This window comes from Mirounga angustirostris, unplaced genomic scaffold, assembly GCF_029215605.1.
Source record: "Mirounga angustirostris isolate CCGP_5_RB_7025 unplaced genomic scaffold, mMirAng1.0.hap1 SCAF_15, whole genome shotgun sequence".
NCBI lineage: Eukaryota > Metazoa > Chordata > Mammalia > Carnivora > Phocidae > Mirounga > Mirounga angustirostris.
This window is the reverse complement of record NW_026991723.1, coordinates 60,388,918-60,412,610: the sequence shown is the minus strand read 5'-3', so window position 1 is coordinate 60,412,610 and position 23,693 is coordinate 60,388,918. Positions and strand designations below refer to the sequence as shown.

The 23,693-nt window shown below is 49.8% G+C and overlaps 1 protein-coding gene and 1 long non-coding RNA gene across 3 annotated transcripts in view; one reads left to right on the top strand and one right to left on the bottom strand.

Annotated features, from left to right (window-relative positions):
- Positions 1-6,299: 6,299 nt before the first annotated feature.
- LOC123849389 (uncharacterized) lies at positions 6,300-11,629 on the bottom strand. Its single transcript, XR_006792041.3, has 3 exons — positions 10,826-11,629; positions 8,084-8,204; positions 6,300-7,454 (listed from the first exon to the last, which is right to left on the bottom strand). It is a non-coding gene; the product is annotated as an uncharacterized LOC123849389 (long non-coding RNA).
- A 151-nt stretch (positions 11,630-11,780) lies between these two features.
- SHB (SH2 domain containing adaptor protein B) overlaps positions 11,781-23,693 on the top strand; it is a 134,971-nt gene continuing 123,058 nt past the window's right edge. Inside the window, exon 1 of one of the 2 annotated variants that reach the window (XM_064579633.1) lies at positions 11,781-13,122. In XM_064579633.1, coding sequence (XP_064435703.1) covers positions 12,409-13,122 — 714 coding nt within the window. In that variant the 5' untranslated portion in view covers positions 11,781-12,408. The remainder of the gene's footprint in view (positions 13,123-23,693) is intronic. The other variant, XM_045882727.3, reaches the window with a different exon arrangement.

Below are 23,693 nucleotides of genomic sequence, written 5' to 3'. Positions count from 1 at the left end.
TTCCCAAGTTTCTTCAAATTCCTATCTATGAAAGCTAGTGACAAATCTGGTGATCTTCGTTGATCTTTGTCCAGATTTTCCAATGATTTTGTAAGTATGTAATTCCCTTTATTTTGTTCGGTAAGATTTTATTTACAAGTAATCTCTACATACAACACTGGGCTCCAACTTACAACCCTGAGATCAGGAGTTGCATGCTCTTCTGAGCCAGCCAGGTGCCCCTTAATTCCCTTTATTAAATACTTCCCTACTTTAAATTCCAGTGGTTCCTGTTTGTGACCCTACCCTAACTGATACATGTGTATATACCCAGCAGTGGAGGAGAGGGAAGGGTCACCACTCTAATGAGGGAAAAGAAAAGATGTGTTAGCAGCCAAATCAAAAGCAATCACACTTCCCCATGGAAAACAGTGGGATGCTAAGTTCAGGTAGGTGGGATGAGATCAGACTATGGAAGGTGTTGAATATCAGGCATTCAGCCTTGATGTATTGAGGAAGGAGGCCAGGTGAATATGATAGCAAGGAACACATTTTAGGGCAACCAGTAGTAGGCAGTATGTATGGGACAGATTAGGGAGTGGGCAACAGAAAGGAAGCAGTAACCATAGAAGTGCCCTAGAATGAAAGAAATGTGAAAGCATGGAAAAAGGTGCATCTCAGAGATGTGCTGGAAAAAAAACAGGATATTTTGAGTTACATTTAAGGTATTTTGGTAGATTGTATTTAAGGTCAATCAGCTAGAGATCAGAGTCAGGACTTCAACTTGCTTCTCTTGCTCTTCAAAACCTGCATTCATTCCTCAAAGTTATGCTGCTTTTCTTCCTACCACTAGTCCTTTTAACAAGTCAAATGGTCAAACTGTATCCTCTCACCTGGCAAGAGACTGTAGAGGACAACCAAATGGCATATCTTTTGTCCCTCTGACATGAAGCCCTGAGAAGAATACAGTCATGAGGAAACAATCTGACATAATAATACTCATTAGAAAAGTGGGGGAAAAAAAAAAAGGAAAGAAACAATTCGACAAATCCAAATTGAGGGATATTCTGCAAAACAATAGGCCGGGTCTCTTAAAAAAAATGTCAATGTTATGAAAGACAAAAAACAAAAAACTGGAATACCATTCTAGATGAAAAGACACTAAAGAGATGTAATAAGTAAATGCAGTGAGTGATCTGGATTGGATGCTGAAAAAAAAAAGCTATAACAGACATTGTATAAACAATTGGTACAGGGTGCCCGGGTGGCTCAGTCAATTAAGCATCTGCCTTCGGTTTGGGTCACGATCCCAGGGTCCTGGGATTGAGCCCTGCTTTGGGCTCCCTGCTCAGCAGGGAGCCTGCTTCTCCCTCTCCCTCTGCTTCTCCATGTTGGCTCATGCCACAGATTGGAGCTCAGAGACGAGCCAGAGCTTCTTGTGCTCTGTCTCTCAAATAAATGAATAAAATCTTTATTAAAAGAACAATTGTTACAGTAAACCAGATATTACATAATAACGTATGTGGTAAAATGTGGGGTGATGATCAGGTGGAAGCCAGTGGTGAGGGCGGTAAAATGATTTACCCAAGGCAGAACAAAGGAGATAGAAGTTTACTGAATGCACTGTAAGGGAGTGGGGGCAGGGTAGCAGAGGAGAGACTGTCTGCAATGAGGCCATGGGTGGGGGCTATATTTAAAGAGGGAAGGTGAGTGGGGCATCTGGGTGGCTCAGTCAGTTGAGCGTCTGCCTTGGGCTCAGGTTGTGATCTCGGGGTTCTGGGATCAAGCCCTGCTTTGGACTCCCTGCTCGGCGGGCAATCTGCTTCTCCCTCTCCCTCTACCCCTCCCCCTGCTTGTATTCTCTCTCTCTCTCTCAAATAAAGAAATAAAATTTTTTTTAAAATAAAAATAAAAAAATAAATAAAGAGGGAAGGTGAGGAGGTATGGGGATGGAATTCTCCCTTTTTCAGTAACTGTGCCTGGTTGTAAGTAGCCCATTGGTTAGTTAGGGCCTATGGATATTTTGACGTGGGTCGCATGATGGGCCTGTCTTCAGCCAGGTGGTCGCTGTGGGCCCTTCTACCTTTATCGAATTTCCATTGCTCAAGCCTGTTGTCTAAAAGCGGCCTCTACAGTGTTTTAACGTTAAACTTACCAAGTATGATAATTTTATTGTGGTTTTATGAAGAATGTCCTTTTTCTTTAGAGGTGGGCTGAAATATTTAGGAGTAATTCAACACAATGCTTCAAAATTCTCAAATGGATTAGTAAAATCAGATAAGGGTGCAGAGGTGGCAAAATGTTAACAAAGAGTCTATAAGGTTGATTGTATTATTCTTGCAATTTTTCTGTAGTTATGAAATTTTCAAAAACAAAAAGGGAAAAATTATAAATGCAGTCACTCCTCCCAACCCCCAAGAAGACAAGTAAAGAGGAAGGCCTTTAAGTTGAAAGACCTGAGTCTACCACAACTAGCTGTGTGACCTCTGAGTTCTCATCTTCTCAGCTGGAAAATGGCAGTCACCACCTATTGTGAGCGTTTCTGCAGGACGCTGGCAGATACCATTGGTGGGATGCCCAGAACACAGTTAGTGTTCACATTTGTTCTCCCCCCCTTTCTTCTGCCTAATCTCCACTTCTCAGAACCCAGTAGATTTGCTCAGGATAAATAAGAACAACCACGTGTGCTGCTGAGTGCACAACTGAGGCTACACGTCGCCTTGCAGGGACACACCACAGCCAGCCTGCCTACCTGCCTGAGATGCAGGCTGGCTGACCCTCTGAACATCAGACCACAGGAGCAAAAGTCAGAAATGCCGCCACCACAACTTGTTGGCTCATGCCACAGATTGGAGCTCAGAGATGAGCCAGAGCTTCTCAAAGTGGGGCCCCTGGCCCATCTCAGCCGAATCAGCTGTGGCTCATGTAAAAACGCTAATTCCTGGGCCCCACCGCTAGGATCTAAGTCAGCTTCTCTGCAGTGGTGTTGGCAATGTACGTTCTAAACACTGTTTTCTAAGTGATTCTCAAGTCTGAGCACCACGACCCACACAGTGGCCATGGTGGATGTGCTACTATACAGCAAAAGTCGTCCACTGGAGAAGTGAATCCTTGTGTTTAGAGCCTAAGTCCACAAATGGGAGCAAATGGAAATACAAATAGAATTATACATAGAGATAAAAGCGGGAAACTCTCTGGGTTTTGCTAGGTCCAGACCCCAAGAATATGAATGAAATGCTGCTCCAGCCTTGGAGGTGAAGTAAACCCACAGTCCAGAGCCCCCAAATTCATCACTGTCTTAACTTTAGGACCAAAGGGATCAGAGTGGGCTCTGAGGACTGGTCAGAAGGATCTCTTTCATTCACCATGACTCAGGGAAGCTGAAAAACCAACAGTTCCCTCCTCTGCACAAGTACAATAAGCAATGATTCTACAGCATCTTGTAAACTCCAAGAACTCCAGAAATTCTAGTGACCTGGGGCTCACTTAGATTCTGCCCCCATTCTGCCAGTGCCTCTCCAAGCTGTGCCCACAGGCCTTACAGGACTCTGTCTGGGTATGATAGTTCTGTAGGATGCTACGTGGGTGAAAGAAGCTGGCACCTGGTTTCCCTGTGACCTGGTGAGGACTGGTTAGTGGATGTTTAGAGTTTAGAAGGTGGCTGGGCTCCTCTCTCTTTCAGCCCAGGAGATCAGATCTTTTGGCCTCGAAAAGTTCCCCTCTGATCTGGAGAATCCTCTATTCCAAACCAGCTCCCAGCAAGCATTTACCCTCAGGGTCTGAGTTATTTTGGGAGACTTAACATCCTGCACTCAGCCCTAGGGAAGGGAAGAAATGGACAGACAATTGGGCAGTCTCCACCCCCACCCCACCCCCAAACCCAGACAGATGACAGACGGCCATTTGCAACTTTAACTCTTTCCTGGCTTTGGCTAAGACCAATGCATCCACTCAGGAAAGCCTCAGATGACAGCATGGTGACCATTTTAATTCAAGAAAAAAATTGTAGTGGGAGAAAATTATGCATGGAAAGTGACTTTTAAAAATTGTCTTTAAATGTTACAGCTAAAGTGAGAGGATGGAAATTGCATCAAAAGAACATTTTCTGTGTAGGTTCTAAATCACTTTCCCAACCATAGGGCTTAAAGTAATATTTCACCTTTTCAGGAACTCCGAAGTTTATTTTGGAGATGAGGAGAATCAGATTAAACTCCCCAGATTTACAGTTTTACACACTAGCACAAAGTCATTCACATTAGAACCCAGGTAAGTGAGATCTTGGAGGTTTCAATGTTTGCTGCCTCTACGCCTTCTTTTTCAGTTCTTCCCTACAGAGCGCAAAGCTCTCATGGCAGAGCTGGTCAGTCTAATATCCAGCCTTGCACAGGAGAGGTGTTCAGTGGAAGGAAGGGAGAAAGAAAGACAGGAAGGAGAGAGTCTGGAATGATTCTCAAAGGGTGACAAGTGCCGTTTTGCATATAGAATGTCTGGACTTTCTCAGTGGTGTGCTTTATTAGGGTCTGAGGTGATAACTCATACTTAAGAACGGTGATTTGTGGGATTTCTATTGGATTCGATTCCACACACAGTCACTCAGGGCCTAGCATTTGGCAGGCACTGAGCAAAGCCTGGGGGTGGACAGAAATGAATAATGCACAGCTCCTGCTACCTGCCCTCCAGATGTCTCTCAAGGACAAGACAGTCACATATCCTGGGTACCTGGCATCCCAGAAACAAATAAACCTGACTGTGAGACCCCCAGAGAAAACCTGGTGGTGCTAGTAGGTTTGCATTTAAGTCCTCCTCAATTGCAGAAAAATGATGCTCTGTTCTTGAACACTACTTGCCTCTTACAAAACAAAGCAAGGATAGACTCCCTTCTCCATCTCTGACACCCGCCTCCTCCAGTCTACATCAGCTCTGGCCTGCCCTGGTCCCGGTTCCTCACAGAAGCAGTGTGACTTGGCCTAACCAACCCTGGAGGTATCCCTGATTTCTCACTGCCCCCAGCCTCTTTGGGACCTGGACTGACCTAATGTACCACCCACCTGTGGTTTCTTCCTGCCACACTTTCCACTTTCCCCTTGCCCATGGGCTCCACAGCCTCTTCGGCTGGGCCTTTACGTTGCCTGACCCAGAACTTTATGCCCTCAGACATTTCTGGTCCACATCTGGCTCTTCCTGGCCTAATTTGTCTTACTGGCAATAAGCTCCAGGTGCCAATGTAGCCTTCAAGACTGCCATCAGACTGATAGTTGGGACTGAAAAAGTTACTGCACCCAGTAGGTTCACAACCTCCATAACTTATGCTGCAATCACCACAGGACAGGTGATTTGCATCACTGCAAAGCAATTAGCTGGAAAGCAAATTAGTTGAAAATTTTCTAAGGAATTTTCAAACTGGCTTTCAAACTTCAGCTATAGCAGAATTACCTGGAAACAGGCTTGCTGGGCCACAACCCCCAGTTTCTTTCTTTTCTTTTTTTTTTTTTTAAAGATTTTTTATTTATTTATTTGACAGAGAGAGACACAGCGAGAGAGGGAACATAAGCAGGGGGAGTGGGAGAGGGAGAAGCAGGCTTCCCGCCGATCAGGGAACCCGATGTGGGACTCGATCCCAGAATCCTGGGATCATGACCTGAGCCGAAGGCAGACGCTCAACGACAGAGCCACCCAGGTGCCCCAACCCCCAGTTTCTAATTCTGAAGGTCAGGAAGTCAGAATGACAATTTGTATTTCTAACAAGTTCTCAGGTGAGGCTGATGCTCTGGCCCAGGGACCTCACTTTGAGAATCTCTGCTCTAGTCCAGTGGTTTTCAAGTTTGGCTGCACACTGGACTCACCTAGGGAGATTGTTTTTCTTTAAAGATTGATCTGGGGTGCCTGGGTGGCTCAGTCAGTTAGGCGTCTGCTTTAGGCTCACGTCGTGATCCTAGAGTCCTGGTATTGAGCCCTGAGTCTAGTTCCCTGCTCAGAGGGGAGTCTATGTCCCCTCTTCCTCTGCCGCTCCTGCCCCCCCACCACTGGTGCACACGCTCTCTCTCGCGCTCTCTCTCTCAAATAAATAAATAAATAACCTTTAAAAAAAAAAAAAGGTTTTATTTATTTATTTACAGCGCTTGCATGAGCAGGGGAGGGGCAGAGGGAGAGGGAGGAGAGAATCCCAAGCAGACTTCCCACTGAGCGCAGAGCCTGATGCAGGGCTCAATCTCACAACCCTGAGATCATGACCTGAGTCAGAAGCCCAACCAATTGAGCCACCCAGGCACCGCTGGGAGTTTTTTTTTTATTAAAAAAAAATACAATGCCTGAATCCATCAGAAATTCTGATTTAACTGGTCTGGAATTCAGACTGGTCACTGGGTACTGTATAAGTTCTGTAGGTGATTATAATGTTCAGCCAGGGTTAAGAACATCTGCTCTTGTCCATTTCATTAGCAGAGGCTGGGTTAGGGGTTGGGAGCCTTTTTTATCTCGCACATGGACAGATAAATATAGGACACCCAGTTAAATTGGAATTTCAGATAAACAACGAATAATATTTCACTGTATGTCCCAATTATTGCATGGATGTCCTTTTTTGCTATTGTTTTGTTTTTTCTAGATCTGGCAACCCTACCCTTAGACACTTCCATAACACAGAATGGGAAACAATGATCTGCCAGCTCCTATTTTATAAATAGTAACACCAAGTCACATAGGAAGTCAGAAGAGGGCCGGGATAAGAACTCAGGAGTCTTGACCTCAGTCCAGAGCTCTTTTCCTTCCATCACACTTAACTGTGCTAAAGACACTTGTACCCTTTTCTTGTTAGGGGGTTATTGTCAGTTGCCTGGAGGTGACTTCAAAGGAGTCAGTATGATTTACACCCTCTCTGCTCCTGTGCCAATCCTCACCTCCACCCCCCTTTCTACTGTTGCAGGTATCACAGAGGTTGTCCTAGGATACGGCCATTCTCAGAGCCATATCTTAATGGCCACCTCAGGGAGGAAGTGGACTGGAAGTGGCACTGGTCAGAGACAGCTGTGAGCGAGAGCCCATAATTGGGTAACACAAGGACAGGTGGGATTTGGCACAGGCAAACTACAAGTAAAGCATGTTGGGAGAGGCCCACTTAATTCGCAGAGACACTCGGAATTAGTTGTAAATTCTCTGGGAAGAGATCAAGGCAGCGGCATAAACAGTTCAATTAAACTGTCGGCTCAATGCTCAATGTGTGGTAATGGTCAAAACACAGCCTTTAATCTAGATATAGAGGATTATCTTTGGACCCATAATGAGATTCTTAAGATTAGTTGTACCTGAGGTGGAGAGAACAGAGCTGGCTCAGTGACGCACAGATAGCCTCGAATGTCAGCATGACCAGGACTCTTGTGAAAGGGCTACCTGGATGCCACAACCTTCCTGGAACCCGCTCTGGATGCTGGGAAGACATGCATAAACCTCATTCGGCTTCCTCTGCTTAAGAGAACAGCCTGGGAACAGAACACCAGAACACATCTGCTTCAAAAACTCAGCAAGTCTGCGATGTTCCCACCTCCAGACCAAAGTTAATAGCCACTAGCACCAGGTCCAAGGCAGAGATGCCAAGCTTTAGCCCTCTGCCATTCTGCCCTCCATGATTAACTATTCACGTTCACTTGTTCATTTGACAAATACTTATCGTGTGCCTACTAGGTGTCAGGCAGTGTGCTGAACACTGTAGATATGCAGTGACCAAAAGCAAAGATCTCTTTCCCATTGTGGGGCAAGACAATAAACAAGAAAAATAAGTAAAATATGCTGTGCATGAAATGGGTCTGGGTAACATTCAGAAAAATAAAGCTGGGAAGGATAGAAAGTGTTGAGTGGGAACAACCATCCTAGATATGGTGCCCAGGGGAGGCCTCACTAAGCATGTAACATTTAAATACAGACCTGGGGCACCTAGGTGGCTCAGTCGGTTCAATGTCTGACTTCAGATCAGGTCATGATCTCAGGGTCCTGGGATCGAGCCCACGTAGGGTTCCCTGCTCAGGGGGGAGTCTGCTTGTCCCTTTCCCTCTCCCTCTGCCCCTCCCCCTGTGTAAAATCTTAAAAAAAAAATAAATGAATAAATACAGACCTGAAGGGAGTGAAGGATGAGCCATGCGGACAGCTGAGGGAAAGCATTCCAGGCAGAGGAAATACAGTGCAAAGGCTCCAAGGCGAGAGTGTTCAAGGAATACCAGGAAGAGGCAGCCTGGCTAGAGCAGGAGAGAGGACAATACAAAATGAAGTTAGGAATTTGAGGGGACTAGGTCATATAAGGCCTTGTGGGCCTCTATAAGAATTTTGGCATTTATTATTAGGGACATGGGGATTTAATGGGAGATTTGAGCAGAAGAGGGACGTAATCAGATTGAGTTTGTTTTTTTTTTTAAAGATTTTATTTATTTATTTGAGAGAGAATGAGAGATAGCATGAGAGGGAAGAAGGTCAGAGGGAGAAGCAGACCCCCTGCTGAGCAGGGAGCCTGATGTGGGACTTGATCCCAGGACTCCAAGATCATGACCTGAGCCGAAGGCAGTCGCTTAACCAACTGAGCCACCCAGGCGCCCTCAGATTGAGTTTTAATAGGATCACTGGCTGCTGTGTTGAGACAGAAGCAGGAAAATGGGTAACAGATGCCTGTGATGATCCAGGCAAGAGATGAAGGAGTGTTGGGCTGGCGTGGAAGCAGTGGAGGTGGTGAGAAGTGGTAAGATTTTGCTTATTCCTTGCTGAAGGGTTGGATGGAGCAGGAATGAAAGAAGGATGTCAAGGATGACTGAGAGTTTTGCCTCAGATCTTCTTGGAGCACTAAGGACTCCCAAATCTATGATTCCAGTCCAGATTCCTGCCCTGGGGCCCAGCACACAGCAGGAGACTGACATTACCATTTGATGACCTGAACTGAAAGAAGTAGAGGAGTCTGTTGTTTCTCCAGGCCTCTATCAATGACATAGCCTACCTCCAGATACTGGAAGGAGGATGCAGGAAAAAGAGCTGCCATGTCCCCACCTTGGTCTAAAGTGAGAAGTTGAGACAGGGCAGAAACAGAAACAGGGCCATATGGAACCCTTCCAATAAGAAAATCAGGGACAAGGGCCGGGGCAACAGGGGGGTGTGGAGCTAAAAGTAAAAAATGGCAGTGATGGGCATAATGTTGGATTTGTGGTATCAAGAGACCGGGTACCAATCCCAGCTGTGCCTCTTGATTTAATCTCTTCCTTTCAGTCATCCATTTTCCCTCTGTGAAGTGGGGTGACTGGCTCTGTGAAAGGACAGTCTGTTCAGCTCTGACTGCCTGTAGTGCTCTGATCCTTTCCCTACAAGTTCCTGTCTTCTTCAACCATTTGACATACTACTTTTCCAATATTGTCTTTAGGAAACTTTTCTGTTTCCTTTTAGAATGATTATTTCTGAATCTGTCTTGTAAGGTGTGTCTCCACCAGCTCCCAGAGGAAAACACCTGTGTGTTTTTGCCTGCTTGAAGTAAATACTACCTTAGTCCAGTTACCCCATCTGTAAACTGCGAATAACACCAACTTGCAGGGCTGATGAGTAGGGTTAATAATATACGGAATGTGTTGGGGTTGAGCAGACACACAAGTGCTCTGGAAGTTCTTGGCATAATACTATAGCATTACAATAATTTTGGCTTGCAAATTATACCCCAGCAGAGGCATCACATGGAAAAGTGGGTCTAACCCCATGGTCTGCTGAAAGTGAAATGGAAAAAATAAGTTGTGAAATATAACTTCTCTTCCTAAACCTTTGGAAAAGGCAGAGATAATTCTTCCATGTGCAACCCACATGCAGGGAACAAGCTTCCAGACCCTGGAGAGGACTTTCTTGTCCTGAGTGGCCTGGCCTATGGCCAGTGTCTAGCTGCTCCTCCTTACTGGGCCTACAAGCAGAAATGGAAGAGAGGGAGCCAGAGAGGATTTGAGGTTGGTTGAGAAATAGGGCTTACAATGAGGATGTACTTGCCTTTTGGGTTTTCTTCTATTTGGGCCTCCCTTACTTGCAGAATAATTGTTTATACAGCAGAGGAGTGATTTAAAGGGTAATTTGAGATATTTAAGTTTAAGGTTACCCAAAATAAACACCTTAGCCCAAGTCAATTTCTGGTTCTTCCACCATTCCCCAGACACATCACTCACATGCACACACACACACACACACACACACCCTAGATTATTTCCTGAGAAATGCCAAGTACGTAGATCTCAGGCAATGAAGGGGCTGCGTAGATGGTGTCTGTGACTGTGGGGGTTATAATGGTGGGTTTAAAAAACTTAACTTGCTCATAGAGGATGACAGTCCTGTCTGACCAAAGAGGGAAAGAGCAAATGGCTTGATTCTAAAAGGACAATTTGCAGTCAATTCCATTACATCAGTGTGTGCGGCTGAGTGGACGGAGCACAACCTTCAGAGGAAGACCCAAGTTGGAGTCTGGGTTCTGCCCCTTCCCCACTGTGGCCTCAGGCAGTGAAGAGGCGACAGCTCTCAGGCGCTTCTTGTCTGGCTCTCAGACTGAGAATGTGACCTCCACCACCAGCGAGGCTAGGGCTGTGTCCCCTCCGAGAGCCTCTGCCCTTCTGCCTGCCCTAACAGGTCCCACTTTTCCTACGGGGATACAGAAAAAGACTCCCGCCAAAGCCCATCTCTTAAGACACAGGTAGCAAGTGGAGATAATTAAGGACGCGGGCTGTCGTCCTATAAGTCAGCCTTCCTAGAGAATTCCTGCGACTTCGGGTCTCAGTTCTCACACCTTAGGGTAAAGCATATTCTGGGGTTTGGCGGCCAAACTCAAAGGAGGACCGGCTCTAGTGGCAGTTACCTCTTTTCCAGGCAGCTCTTCCGGCTCCACCGGGAGCCTTGCGCCTCCCAGGAAAAGCTTCACTGGGTAAGCTGCGCCCCTGCCTCGGTCTCAGTTTCCTCAGCTTTGGTTAATAATCAAAGCACGATCTTAAATTGCAAAGTAGAAACTGGTGGAAATGACATCATTTCGGCTCCACCTGACCGGGAAGTGGCAGCCCGGCCCACCTGGGTGGCCGGCCCTCCTTTGGGCCTCAGGTCGGCGGTGCGCGGGGTTAAAGCCCCGACTTCCTCAGAGGTGAGAAGGTGAGCCAACGTCCTGCCTCCTCTCAGCCGGGCGCTGAGACTGGTGCCGGGCCGGCCCGCCGCCCCTCCAGGCCGCTTCCGTCAGCCGGACTGCTAACACGCTCATTGGCAGAGAGACTCCTCCGAAGATCAGGCACGCGGGGGCTGAACCGGAGTCTCCGTCCCTTCAAGAGGGGTCGATAAGGCACCCTGTCCCGGAGGGGCCCCAGGGCCGCACTTTCTTCGCGCGAGTCACACTGTAAACTAGCAATGTCCCGGGATAATTCACCCCCGCGCCCCGCCCCCAACAGTGGGTCCCTGAAGTGCACAGCGCGCGGGCACCAGGAGATGCGCACGGGTCTGGCCCCTGCGCGCGGCGGGCTCACGCTGGCAACCTCACGCCCCAGGCGCCGGCGGGCTGCGAGCGAGGCGGGGCCAGGAGGGCCGCCGGACCCCGGTGCCCTCAGGCGCCACCCCGGGGCTGGCGCCGAGGTGGCCGCGGGTGGTGGCGCGTGCTGAGGTGGAGAGTTGCGCCAGCTGAAGACCCAGGCACGAGGAGGGCGGGGCTTAGGCCGCGGTCTGGCGGCCGGGCTCGTGGGGGGCGGGGCGGGGCCTGCGGGGGCGGGCTGGGGGCGGGGCGCGCGCGCGAGCCCAGGGAGGGCGGGGCCGCGGCGCGGGGCGGGTTCTGGCGGCCCGGGTGTCACACACGCGGCGGTTCGGGAGGCGGCGGCAGCGGCAGCGGCAGCTGCAGGCGCCGCCGGGACGGGCACGGGCGCGCGGCTCGGGCGGGCGCCGGCTGCCTCCCTCCGTCGCTCGCTCGCTCTCCCTCCTGCTTGCTCGCCGGCTGCGGGGCCGGGCTCTCCCAGCGCTCTCAGGAAGGAAGAAGGGGGGCCAAAGACGCCGACAAGTTCCCGCAGCAGCCGCAGATCCCGGCCCAGGCGGAGGCTGCGGCTCAGACGGGGCAGGAGAGCGCTCCGCGGCGGAGCGCACGGCCAGAGCGTCCCAGGCGGGGGGCGCCCGGGCCTTTCGCTCTCCGCGGGGCCGCGGTCCGGGATCCCATGAGACGCGCCCGTGAGGGGCGAGAGATCCGAAGCCCGGGCGGCGAGAGGCAGAGGCGGAGGGCGGTGCTGCAGCTGCTGGAAGCCGGGATCGGCCGGCAGGAGGCGGCGGAGAGAACTTGAACTTGGCGTCGAGAGCGGGCGCCCCGGACGCCCCCCGCCGGGGCCGGGGCGCCGAGAGACCTGGGCCGCAGCGCTGCTCCCCGAATGGCCGCGGCGGCGGACCGGGCTTCCGCGCCGCGGCCCTAGGCGGCCTCTCGCCATGGCCAAGTGGCTGAACAAGTACTTCAGCTTGGGCAACAGCAAGACCAAGAGCCCCCCGCAGCCGCCGCGGCCGGACTACCGCGAGCAGCGGCGCCGGGGCGAGCGGCCCTCGCAGCCCCCCCAGGCTGTGCCGCAGGCCCCGGCGGGCGCCTCGGCGTCCTGCGGTCCGGCTACCGCCTCCTGCTTCTCAACCTCGTCGGGATCGCTGCCCGACGACAGCGGCAGCACCAGCGACCTCATCCGCGCCTACCGCGCACAGAAGGAGCGCGACTTTGAGGACCCCTACAACGGGCCCGGTTCGTCGTTGCGCAAACTGCGCGCCATGTGCCGCCTGGACTACTGCGGCGGCGGCGGGGAGCCGGGCGGGGGCCAGCGAGCCTTCTCAGCCTCGTCCGCGTCGGGCGCCGCCGGCTGCTGCTGTGCCTCCTCCGGTGCAGGCGCCGCCGCGTCCTCGTCGTCGTCCTCCGGCTCCCCGCACCTCTACCGCAGCAGCAGCGAGCGGCGGCCAGCCACCCCGGCCGAGGTGCGCTACATCTCCCCGAAGCACCGCCTCATCAAGGTGGAGAGCGCCGCGGGCGGTGCGGGAGACCTCCCGGGGGGTGCCTGCTCGGGCGGCCGCACCTGGAGCCCGACGGCCTGCGGTGGCAAGAAACTGCTCAACAAGTGTGCCGCCTCGGCCGCGGAGGAGAGCGGGGCCGGCAAAAAGGACAAGGTAAGGCACCCCTTGTTCTCACCCCAGGTTCCTGAGCCACTGCGCGCACGGGGAGACTGAGGCAACGCTCTGGTTTCTTCATTAGCTTCGGGCTAGGACCCTGGGGTAAGGGCTCCCACGCTGCTTCCCAGTTCTTCCCTCTCGCACGCTCTTTCCTCTGGATCCTCGGCCTCTGACACAGACTCTTTTACCTGCTGCTCCTAAAACGTCCTTTCTCTGAGCCCACAGCCAGGTGCCTCCTTCGGAAGTAACCTGACCAGAGCGTCCTACCAACCTTGTCCAAGAAAGACCCAGCCAGCCCGTCCGTCCCCCAAGACCTAAAGTCTGAAAGTCAGAGCTGGCAGGGATTTAGAGGAGCGTGTTTTGTTTTTTGTTTTCTCCCTCCCACCATGCTATAGATGGGAAACTGAGGTCCAGAGCTGGGAAGGGACTCGCCCGATATTACACAGCATTCTCAGCGGCAGATCCGGACCGGCTGTCTTTAAACGTATATATGTAAATCCCTCTAAAAGCCCTGCCCTGCCCCACCCCTCGCGCCAGGTTTCCAAATCCGAGCGGCCTTTTGTACTGGAGCTGCCCTGGGAACCCCCACGCATGCTTTTCCGGTTGAAATACGCTGCCTCCAGGAGCTTTACACTTGGACAAGTCAGTTCCCACCGCCGCGCGCACAAGGGGGTCCGGTCCGCCAGTCCATCAGTTGGAAGGAGACTCACCCTTCCAATCCTCACCTCTTCCTGATCGCACCCCCCACCCCATACAGTCCCAGGAATGAGGGGGACCACTTTGTGACAACCCCCCTAACATATTAGGCCATTTTGATCCCCCTCTTTGAAGCACGCCAATTACAGCTAGACTGGACCCCTCTCTTCCCCCTTCACACTCCTGTTGCACCCTCCCTTCCCCCATAAAATAATACTTGTTCTGTCTACTTATGGTGGAAGGCAGTGTTTTGATTACATCTGAGGCCCAGCGCCCTGTCAGGCTCATGTCCCTCTTGTTCTCCCCATCACCCCCACCTTTTCCCAAAGGTAAACTTTTGCCCAGGCGTGGGCTGGGGAAGACTGAGAGCCTGAGCTCCCTTTAGGACTGGATGTCCAGACAGGAGACAGGCAGGCTCCTACCTGCCAGCTGGTGCTTGGAAAGGGATGTTTTATTTTCTAGGCAGGAGAAGTAAGGGGATGCCCTTCTTTTTATTTTTCTGCCTGGATTTTTCTCTGAGGTCCCACCCAAGAGTATCCCCTCCTCTCTGGATCTGCTAAAGGCAAGGTGGGCGGTCCCTGGAGCCAGTTTGGGGGCACACCTTGGAAGCATGGACTCAGGGTTTCCTACAAGAACCTGGGAGCCAGGTGGCCTCCCAGGTGCTTGCTGCCTTGGAGGAGGGGGATATCTCTCTGGGAGCCCCCAGGATCAAGGGCTTGTGGTTGATCTGTGAGGGAAACACCAAAGAGGCTCCCTGCTGCCTTATATGTGGCTCAGGTTTGGCTAGGGGCTGGCTTGGGAGAATCTGAAGTTCCTGCATATGGTTGGTTTGAGCAAGGCCCTGCCTCTGAAGATGGAGAGATTCCCAGCAAATGGTGCTAGACTCCTGGGCCCCCCTTGTTACTCCACAGCTACCTTCCTGGTGGGCAAATCTTTCCCTCCCACTGCTTTGTAAAGTTTTCTTTTCTGGCTTTCAAAACTTTAGTAGACTTTTTTTTTTTTCCAATTACAATTAAGAGTATTTCAAATACTGAGGAATAAAATGTCTTATAGCTAGAATGTCAAGTGTATTTGAGAGTTGGCTTTGTTCACCATCAAGTTTGTTTTTTTAAGATTTTATTTTTAAATAATCTCTACACCCAGTGTGGGGCTCAAACCTACAACCCCAAGATCAAGAGTTGCATGCTCCACTGACTTAGCCAGCCAGGCGCCTCTCACCATCAAGTATTTTTTATGGGTCTTTCCTGTGCCCTCCCCTGCTGGGTGCTGGAGCAGTCCCTCATGAATTTTGTGGCCCAGTCTGCAGTGTGGATGATGAGTGTTGTGATGGGGGTGCTGTTACAGGAGGGCTGAGGTGGGAGTGGTCAGGGAGGGCTCTTATTGTGGGGGAGGGGCAGTGACTGTGGTTGGCTCCCGAAAGAAAGCCTGGCACTTGAGGAGATGCAGATAAAGTGCCTGTGGCTGGCATTGAGAGGTTAGAGTTGTGCAGGACCCCAGGGGAACAGCAGGGCCCAGGTTAGGGAGGACCTTATAAGCTAAGCACAGTGAGGGCAAATGAAGGGATTTATGGGGTTTTTTTTTTGTTTTTTTGTTTTTTATCTCTCTTGGCTGCATTTCACTTACTGGGTTGTGACTTTGAGCCCTTTGATCTTTTGAGAAATTGTTCTGATCCAGAGACAGGAGTTTCAGCTACCAGATGTTCTTTCTAAAGAGGAAGAGGGGAGGCAGCCACAGAGGGTCACACTGTGCAGTGGTTCTCAAACCAGAACTTGGAGGGCTCTTTAAAACCGATTCATCAAGCCTGCTGTGGGTCCTGAAAATGTGCATTTCTAACAAGTTCCTAGGTGATCTTTTGCTGCTGATTCTGCTATCACACTTTTGAGGGCCGTTATGTAAGTGACTTCTCCTTAACCCTTCCCCTGGGTCTTCTGGTTGGAACTGCTTTGGGATGCAGAGACTCTAGGTCCTCTCCTCTCTGCCCTGTGTGGGGCTGTCTCCTCATCTGGGGCCAACACCCACCCCCCATTCCTGGTCAGGCAGTCTGAATGCAGCCTGGTTTTCACATTATTTTCGGCCAGACAGCTTTTGGAAGGCCAGGCATACTGTATAGATCCAGGCCTGAACACCTCGGAGCCTTCCTTCTACCACTCACCCATGGATCCAGGAAAACCCACTTCTAGTACCCCGCTTAATCTCAGACCCAGCTTCCTTTTGTCAATTGTCAGAGATAAGACAAGAACCCATAAGGCTGGGCGCCTGGGTGGCTCAGTTGGTTGGGCGACTGCCTTCGGCTCAGGTCTTGATCCTGGAGTCCCGGGATCGAGTCCCGCATCGGGCTCCCTGCTCGGCAGGGAGTCTTCTTCTCCCTCTGACCCTCCCCCCTCTCATGTGCTCTCTCTCATTCTCTCTCTCTCAAATAAATAAATAAAATCTTTAAAAAAAAAAAAAAGAACCCATAAGGCTGATGAATGCCTCGGCCACACTCCCACTCTATGTGCCAGGCCCTGTATTTGTTTTTAACATCAGGCCTGAGTTGGGAGTTACTGTGGTGTGGGGTAGAAGCTGTTGGTCCACAGATCGTCTTTTCACTGCCTCCAGTGCCACCTCCCACTGTGGTTTATCTTTGGGGGCCCTGCCTCGTGCCTCCCTATGTCACACTGAGGCATTATTTTATTCTCCCAGTGAGTACACCCCCTCCTCCCGAGCATCCAGTCTTGGGCATTATCCCTTTCAGAATCATGTGAAAGAGGGGGAAGGAATGAAGGCTGCAGAAGACTAGTCAGTAATCTCTGGCCTAAGTCTCTGGACGAGATTGTCACACACTATCTTCATCATTTGTTTCCCCGGGGTTTTGTCTTGGGGAATTTTGTGAGGTCTTTACCGAGGAGGCAGCTTTGAGCTGGATCTAGAGATGGAAATGGAATTTCAGTGCCGGGGAAGGGGCCGCTACAGCCTGCAGCAGCACTTCTGTGTCAGGGCTCTGTGTACATGTGCGGATGTAAGTTTGCGTGCATGTACATGTGTGGGTATGTATGTGTGTACATGTACATACAGAACTTCAGTATGGAGTGTGTTCTTGGAAACCAGAGCTTTCTTGCAGTGGGCCTCCATTGGGGAATGAGAGATGACATCAAATAGGTGGGGGGCTGAGTTTGGACCCCACAGGGAGTCCTTGGAACTGGTGAGCCGAGAAAGGGACGGACTCAGCCATGATTGAGCTGCCACAGTGGGGGATGGGGTCAGTGTTAGGGGACAATTAGAGTCCAGGTGAGAGACTGTGAGGACCTGAGCTCCCAGGAAGAGAGAACAAAACTGGTCAGTAGAAATATCATTCCTTCGGGTTGTCTTTATAAAAAGTAACCATGACAGAAGAAGCCAGTAACTTACTTGGTTGGTCTCCCTTTGTGCAGCCGAACAGGTCTCATCCCGTTACGTTTTCTGCTGAAGTCTTGTTTCTTTTATCATAATTAAGTAAATGTTTCCACCACAACTGAGAAAGTCAAGATGCATGATGACATCAGTTTCCCGAGTTTTAAATACATGCTAATGTGTACCAACACTTTATATTTTGTCAGCATCCACAGGGTTGAGTTAAATAACATGTTTCCTAAAGAATAATATCATGTCTAACCTTTTTTTTTTTTTTTTAAACATTCAGCAAACAGTTTCTGAGCAGCCTGCTAGACAGGGGATATTCAGAGAATAAATGGTGGCCAGCTTCAGCTTTCCAAGAAGGAAGATTCTCTTTTGCAGTTGAACACTAGCTTCTCAAGGTCTAGTCTGGGAGACAGATAACCGCCAAGGAGACCTAAGGAATGCCAAAACAGAAGTGTGTGCAAGGGGCTGGTAAGGCCTCGACTCTGGGAAGTCCAAGAGAGCTTTCAGGAGAAGGCGACATTTGAGCTGACTCTGGAAGGATGAGTGGGAATTTCCTAGGCAGGGATGAGGGGGGAGGGCTGTCCATGCAGAAGGGATAGAACAGCTTGTGCCAGGGCCTGGAGGCTTGGGAGGGAATGGCTGGAGGCTCAGCAGAGTAGGTGTGGTGGGGGCATTACAGAGGGAGGTTGGAGTCAGAAAGGGAAAAGAGTGTCTTATGTGCCTTGCTGGGGAGTTGTAACTGGTCTTTTGGGCCTTTTCACATGCAATCATTGATGTATGGCTTGATTGAAGCCCGAGTCAAACATGAGTTGTCAATTTCCATTTGGTTAATGGACATATTCTCAAGTTCTTAGAAAGTAATTGATGGAAAAGGTAAGAGCCAAAGTTGGTATCTGTGGTTTGGCTTGGGATACTTTCTCCTTTGAAGTCCTGTCCCTTGAAAGTTGTGCGAGAGAAATGCCTATCAAACTCGGTTTTTTCCATTGATTCCCCAGTAGAGAAATATTCTCTAGGCTTCATGCTAACCACTTAATTGGTCATTTAATCCTCACGGTCACTCTAGAAGAGGTTTAGATACTGTATCCGTTAGCTATTGCTGCATAACAAATCACCTCAAACTCAGTGATTTTAAACAAGGGGTTGGCAAACTTTTCTTAAAGGGCCAGATAATGAATAATTTTAGGCTTGAAAGCCAGACAGTCTTCATCACAACTGTTCAACTTTGTCCTTGCAGCTGGAAAGCAGCCATAGACAATATATTAAATAAAGGGCATAGCTGTGTCTGAATAAAACTTTATTTACAAAAACAGGCAGCCAACCTATGGTCTGTAGTTTCCAACCCCTGCTTAAAATGATAAGCCTTTATTATTGTCCACAAGCCCACGCATCTCAGTTTTCTGGTTTTTCTAGTCTCAGCTGGGCTCACACATGCATCTGTGGTCCATTCAGGGTGGATGTGCAGCCCTGCTGATCCTTGCTGGGCTCTCTTACCTGTTTGCAGGTAGCTGGGTTAGGATGGTCTTGACTGAGACAATTGGATTCTGTTCCATATGGTCTCTCAGTCTCCAGCAGGCTAGCCTTGTTCATATGATCATGGCAGTGTTTTAAAAGAACAGAAGCCCATAAGGTTTCTTGAGGCTGGAAACTGGCACACTGTCCCTTCTGCTCCCTTTGTGTTGACCAAAGCAAGTCACAAGGCCAACCAGGATTCAAGGAGAGAGGAAGAGTTGCAGAGTCGCATGGCAAAGGGCAGGGATACAGGCAGGCCATTAATCAAGGCCTTCAGTTTAATCCCATCTACCACAGGTAGTATTGCCCTTACTTTATAGATAAAGAAACTGAGGTTTCAAGGTTAATGATTTGCTTGATGTCCCACAGCTACCAAGTGACAGAACCAGGATCATATCTGTGCGATCTGAATTCCAAGTTTATAGGCTTTTTTTTAATCAATTTTTCTATTTTCCATGATTTAAATGGAGATAGTAAGGCTCTGATATTTACTGGAATGTGCGTTATGTGTCTCCTCCCTTCACTTAATGTTCCTCTTCTTGCACCCCTCTGCCTGAATTCCCACCCCTTTCAGTCTGGGCTTTGGTGGTCCCCAGAAGAAGCACCAGAGCTGGCTTTTCTCTCTCCCTCCCCCATCTGCCTCTGAGTTCCATAAATGAGATGTTAATGCAGCCCTTGAATTATTTTATAGAGAAATTCTGCATGCAGAGTTGGCACTTCCCAAGGGACAGCTGCACAAAACGTGTGTCTTGTAACTGTCACGTCTTCTCATTGTAACACCAAGCATTCCCTCCTCCAAGGATTGGTGAGGCTGTGCATGCTGTTTTAAGAAAAAACGAAAAAACTAATGGCACCTTGGACTTATCAACAAGGAACCTAAGTTTCCTTAAAGGAGATCAGGTGACCGTCTTCTAATCTGACAATCTCGGAACAGGACTGATTTCCCCCAACTTAACCCCCAAGACTTGACCTCGTCCTCTCCCCACCCCCAAAGCATTTCTGACCCATAAAATAGGTGTTAAAGGGCAAATCTGAAACAGGTGTGGCTTCCTCTGGTCATTTAGCAAAGCTCAACTTAGCCTGTGTGAAACACTCCCCTGGGCAGTTTATCTTGGAGCTGACTTTTACATCTTGTGCTGGGAGAGCCAAGAGGTAGTGGCCTGTGGGAGAAGGGGGAGGTCAGGCTTGGCCCTAGAAAATAAATTGGGATTTATAGCTTTGAAGCGGAGAGCTGGGATGCTGGCTGGCTTGATGGTAGCACCTGTCGGCATTCTGAATGGTGGCCATGGGTTTCCTGTAGGATGGAGACAGAGGGTGCTGCGGTCTCTGCCGCCCTGACTTTATAACTTCTGTTTGGCCTGTGTTGACTGAGGAATTGCCATATACAGGCGACTCTCAGGAGCTGTATGGGTACAGGGATGAGCCAGGGGGTCTGTAGTGCCTGCCCATAAGGAGCTTATTGGTGAGGATACAGGAAGCAGGTGAGAACAGAGATCTGTATGGCAGAATTTATCAATAAACAAAGTGGTGTAGGTGGGCTGAGAGCCATCCTGGCACAGAGGCTGTTCTGGGCAGAACCTTGGTTCCATGGATCCAAAGGAGAAGCAGGGTAAGGAGGAGGAGGGTGGAGGTTTGTTGTTTTGTTTTGTTTTTAACAGAGAAGCAGAGAAGTCTTCTTGGAGGAGGAGGCATTTGAGTAAAGAAAACATCGTCATTTCAATTGAGGGAGCTTTCCACATAGTAGTATTAGCCAGTGCTTCCATTACACATACTCAGCCAGGCACTATTCATTGTGCTTTATATATGCATTAACTCTTACTCCACACCAAATCGTTGGAGGTAAGTGCTGCTGTCATTCCCATTTTACATACGAGAAAACTGAGGCACAGTGCTGTTAAGTAACTTGTCTAAGGTCATACCACCATACCACCTGGCAGAGGTGAGATTCAAAACTGGATCCAGAGCTTTGTTTTTGGCCACTGTACCATCCCCCCGTCAGGCTGCACAGTCTTCAGGCTCATGCCTGAATTTCCTCTGCCTTACTTGTGGCAAGACTTACTCTTTATATAGCCTTGTAGGAGCAACTGATTCCTACATTTATGTAAGTATTTTGTAACTTAAGGGCATTTTTATACCCCTAGTTAATTTGCTTCTTAGAGTCAGTCTGTAAGGAAGGTGCTATAACCCCCATTTTGCAGATGGAGAAACTGAGGCTCTGGGGAGGAATGGAGCCTGCCCTGCTTCACAGCAGGTACTGGCTGATCCACTGGCCAGACTGTGGACCTTCTGTTCTGAGCCCGGTGCCCTTTGTGCTGCGGCTGTGGAGGTAGCTTGGCCAAAGCTCCAGTCCACAGGAAGGGTGACAGCCTGATTGATTTCCGGTTCTTTCCATGTTTTGATTCTGAAATACTTTACTGAGACCATTAAGGAGCATCGACAGAGGACCTTGCTTCCACAATGGAATTTTCCTTCTCTTCCTGTTTGGTATTTTCCAGTAATATTTCTATTAATGTTTCACTTTCAGAGGCACTAGCTTCCTGAGAGTTTTTCGCTTTCTCAACTGCTGAGCCAGGAAGAATTGAATTTTCCTCTAAATCATTCAGTTCCTTTCCATTTTCTCCAAGGGGAGCCCTCTCTGGATTTCCCATTATGCTGTAGAGGAAGGATCCTGGAGGTGGATCCAAGGGATGGAGAGAGAATTAGTCAGGGCCCTGGGGAATGACTCACGCCCTGTGTTTTCCAAGCAGGACTTAAGAGTAATGGTCAGAAAGGGGCTTCCCAAGGTCCATGAGGGGAGAAGTGACTTGACAGGTGGGTGGAGTGGGGAGAAGTGGATATTGCTGGCCCACTGCTGGGCCTTCACTTGCAGTCTGGACCCTGAGTCTTCAGCTGGACCATAAGAGCTTATACCAAGACCTCTTCCCCATTCATTCATTCAACAGACATTACTGAGCACTGCTTTGGTGCCTGGGGATACAGCAGTGAACAAAACCAATAAAAATTTGTGCTCCCTAGGGGCACCTGGCTGGCTCATTCAGTAGAGCATGTAACTCTTGAGCTTGGGGTCATAAGTTTGTGCTCTCCTGAGTTTGCCCCCTCATGAGAGGAGTCAAGCAAATGTAGTGTGTTGGATAGAGAGTATGAAGAAAGGTAAAGCAGGATAAAGAGGCTAGGGTGGGCGTGAGTTTGGAGTGGTGCTGTTTTCGATGGGTTCTCAGAGGGCTTTGCTGAGGATGTGACAGCAGGATTCCCATGGCTCCAATGGAAGGGCATTCCATACAGGAGGAGCAGTGAGGGCAAAAGCCCGAGGCAGGAGCAGGCCCAGGTGCTTCAGGGAAATGAGCATGACTGGGCGGAGCAGGTGGGAAGTGGGCCAGGGAGGCTGAGTGTAGTGGGCCTTGGGGGCACTGGAAGGGTCTCTCACTTGAAGTCTGGGTGAGACAGTGAGATGAGAAGTCAGTGGAGGGTTCTGAGCAGAGGAATGACCGGCTCTGACTTCGGTTTTGAGAGGATGACTCTGGCTGCCTAGTGGAGAACAGCCTGAAGGGGGTGAGCGGGGAGGCCAGCTGGGGCACGTGTGGCTGCTGGAACAGGGGCACTAGTGGGGGGTGAAGAGAAGACACCGAGCTCAGGACGTGTTCTGGGTAGAGCTGCAGGCTTTCCTGACAGATGGATGCAATGTGAGGTGTTGGGGGGGTGGTCAAGGGTGACCCCAAAGTCTTGGCCTGAGCAATAGGGAGGATAACTCGTCATGAGCCAAGATGGGAGGACAACAGAGGAGCAGTCGTATAGTTCAGCCGGTGGGGTTGACCCAGCAGCTCCGTAGTCCTGGGGCGAAGAGCAGAACACACTCTGCCCTCCAGGGCCATGAGGTTCCTGAGAACCTGAAGGAGGCATGGGGGACCTCTGTCCCAGCTGGGGAAAACCACCCTACGGGAGGTGGGTTCAGAGGAAGGTGCAGATGGGGCATCCTGTCCACAGTGGTTGAGATCAGAAGGGGAGCACTGCTGCTGGGTGCACGCAGGTGTGGCCAGAGCCTGGGGCTCGCCTTGGTGTGACTGCTGGTGATGGAAGACGGTGGCAGGGGTTGTGTGTGAAGGGCCTTGGCTGCCACGGGTCTGAAATTGCCCCAGTTCTCCAAATTTAAAAGAGGCCACCTGCTATGTTGCATGCCTGAGCTGGGCACGACAGGAGGGTAAAGATGAGTGCCAAGGTTAAGTTTCCAGGGACAGGGCTGGAGCCTGCCTGCTTTGCTAAGCAGAGCGTTTCATTGCTGAGCACTTGTGATTGTTAGGAAAGTTCTCCCTTACATGGGGCCCAGCAGTATGTGGGCTACAGGGAGGAGACAGACAGAAGTAGGAGGAATGGGACTTTCCTGGTTTCTCAAAGCCATGACTAAATTCTGAAAATGAAAATGTCCAGAAAGTTCTTTACAGTGAAGCTTCACTGTTTTTTGGATGTGCACTCCCAGAAAGCCAGACAGCCCCATAATCCCTCTGGTGCATTCCAAAGCCATGCATGTGATTTGGAGCCTGGGTGGCATTTGGGGAACGGTGCAGCCTTTACCTGCCCTTCTGTGGGGGGCACTTGTGAGTTGGCTGTGTTCTCAGGTAGTTCCTCAGAACCGCAAGCTTGGATTTTTTGATATGTTTCAATGTTTATATCTGTGAACTACCCCCCCCTTTAACAAAACTAAGACAAGTTTGGTATAGAAAATGCAGATAAGCAAAACTAAAATAGAAACCAACTTTAATTCTATAATTCAAAGAAACCATCGTTAACATTTCACTGTTTTTCCCTTAGCCTTTTTTCAATGCATATATATACATTTTCCCCACAAAAATTAATAATATTGCATGTATTTATTCTTTTTGTTTAAAGACGTGGAAAAATGTCTCCATTATCTTAAACATTCAACAACAGTAATTTCATGTCTGTGTAGTGCTCTGTTCATACATTTAAGCTTTCCGTAGTTGTCCCTAATT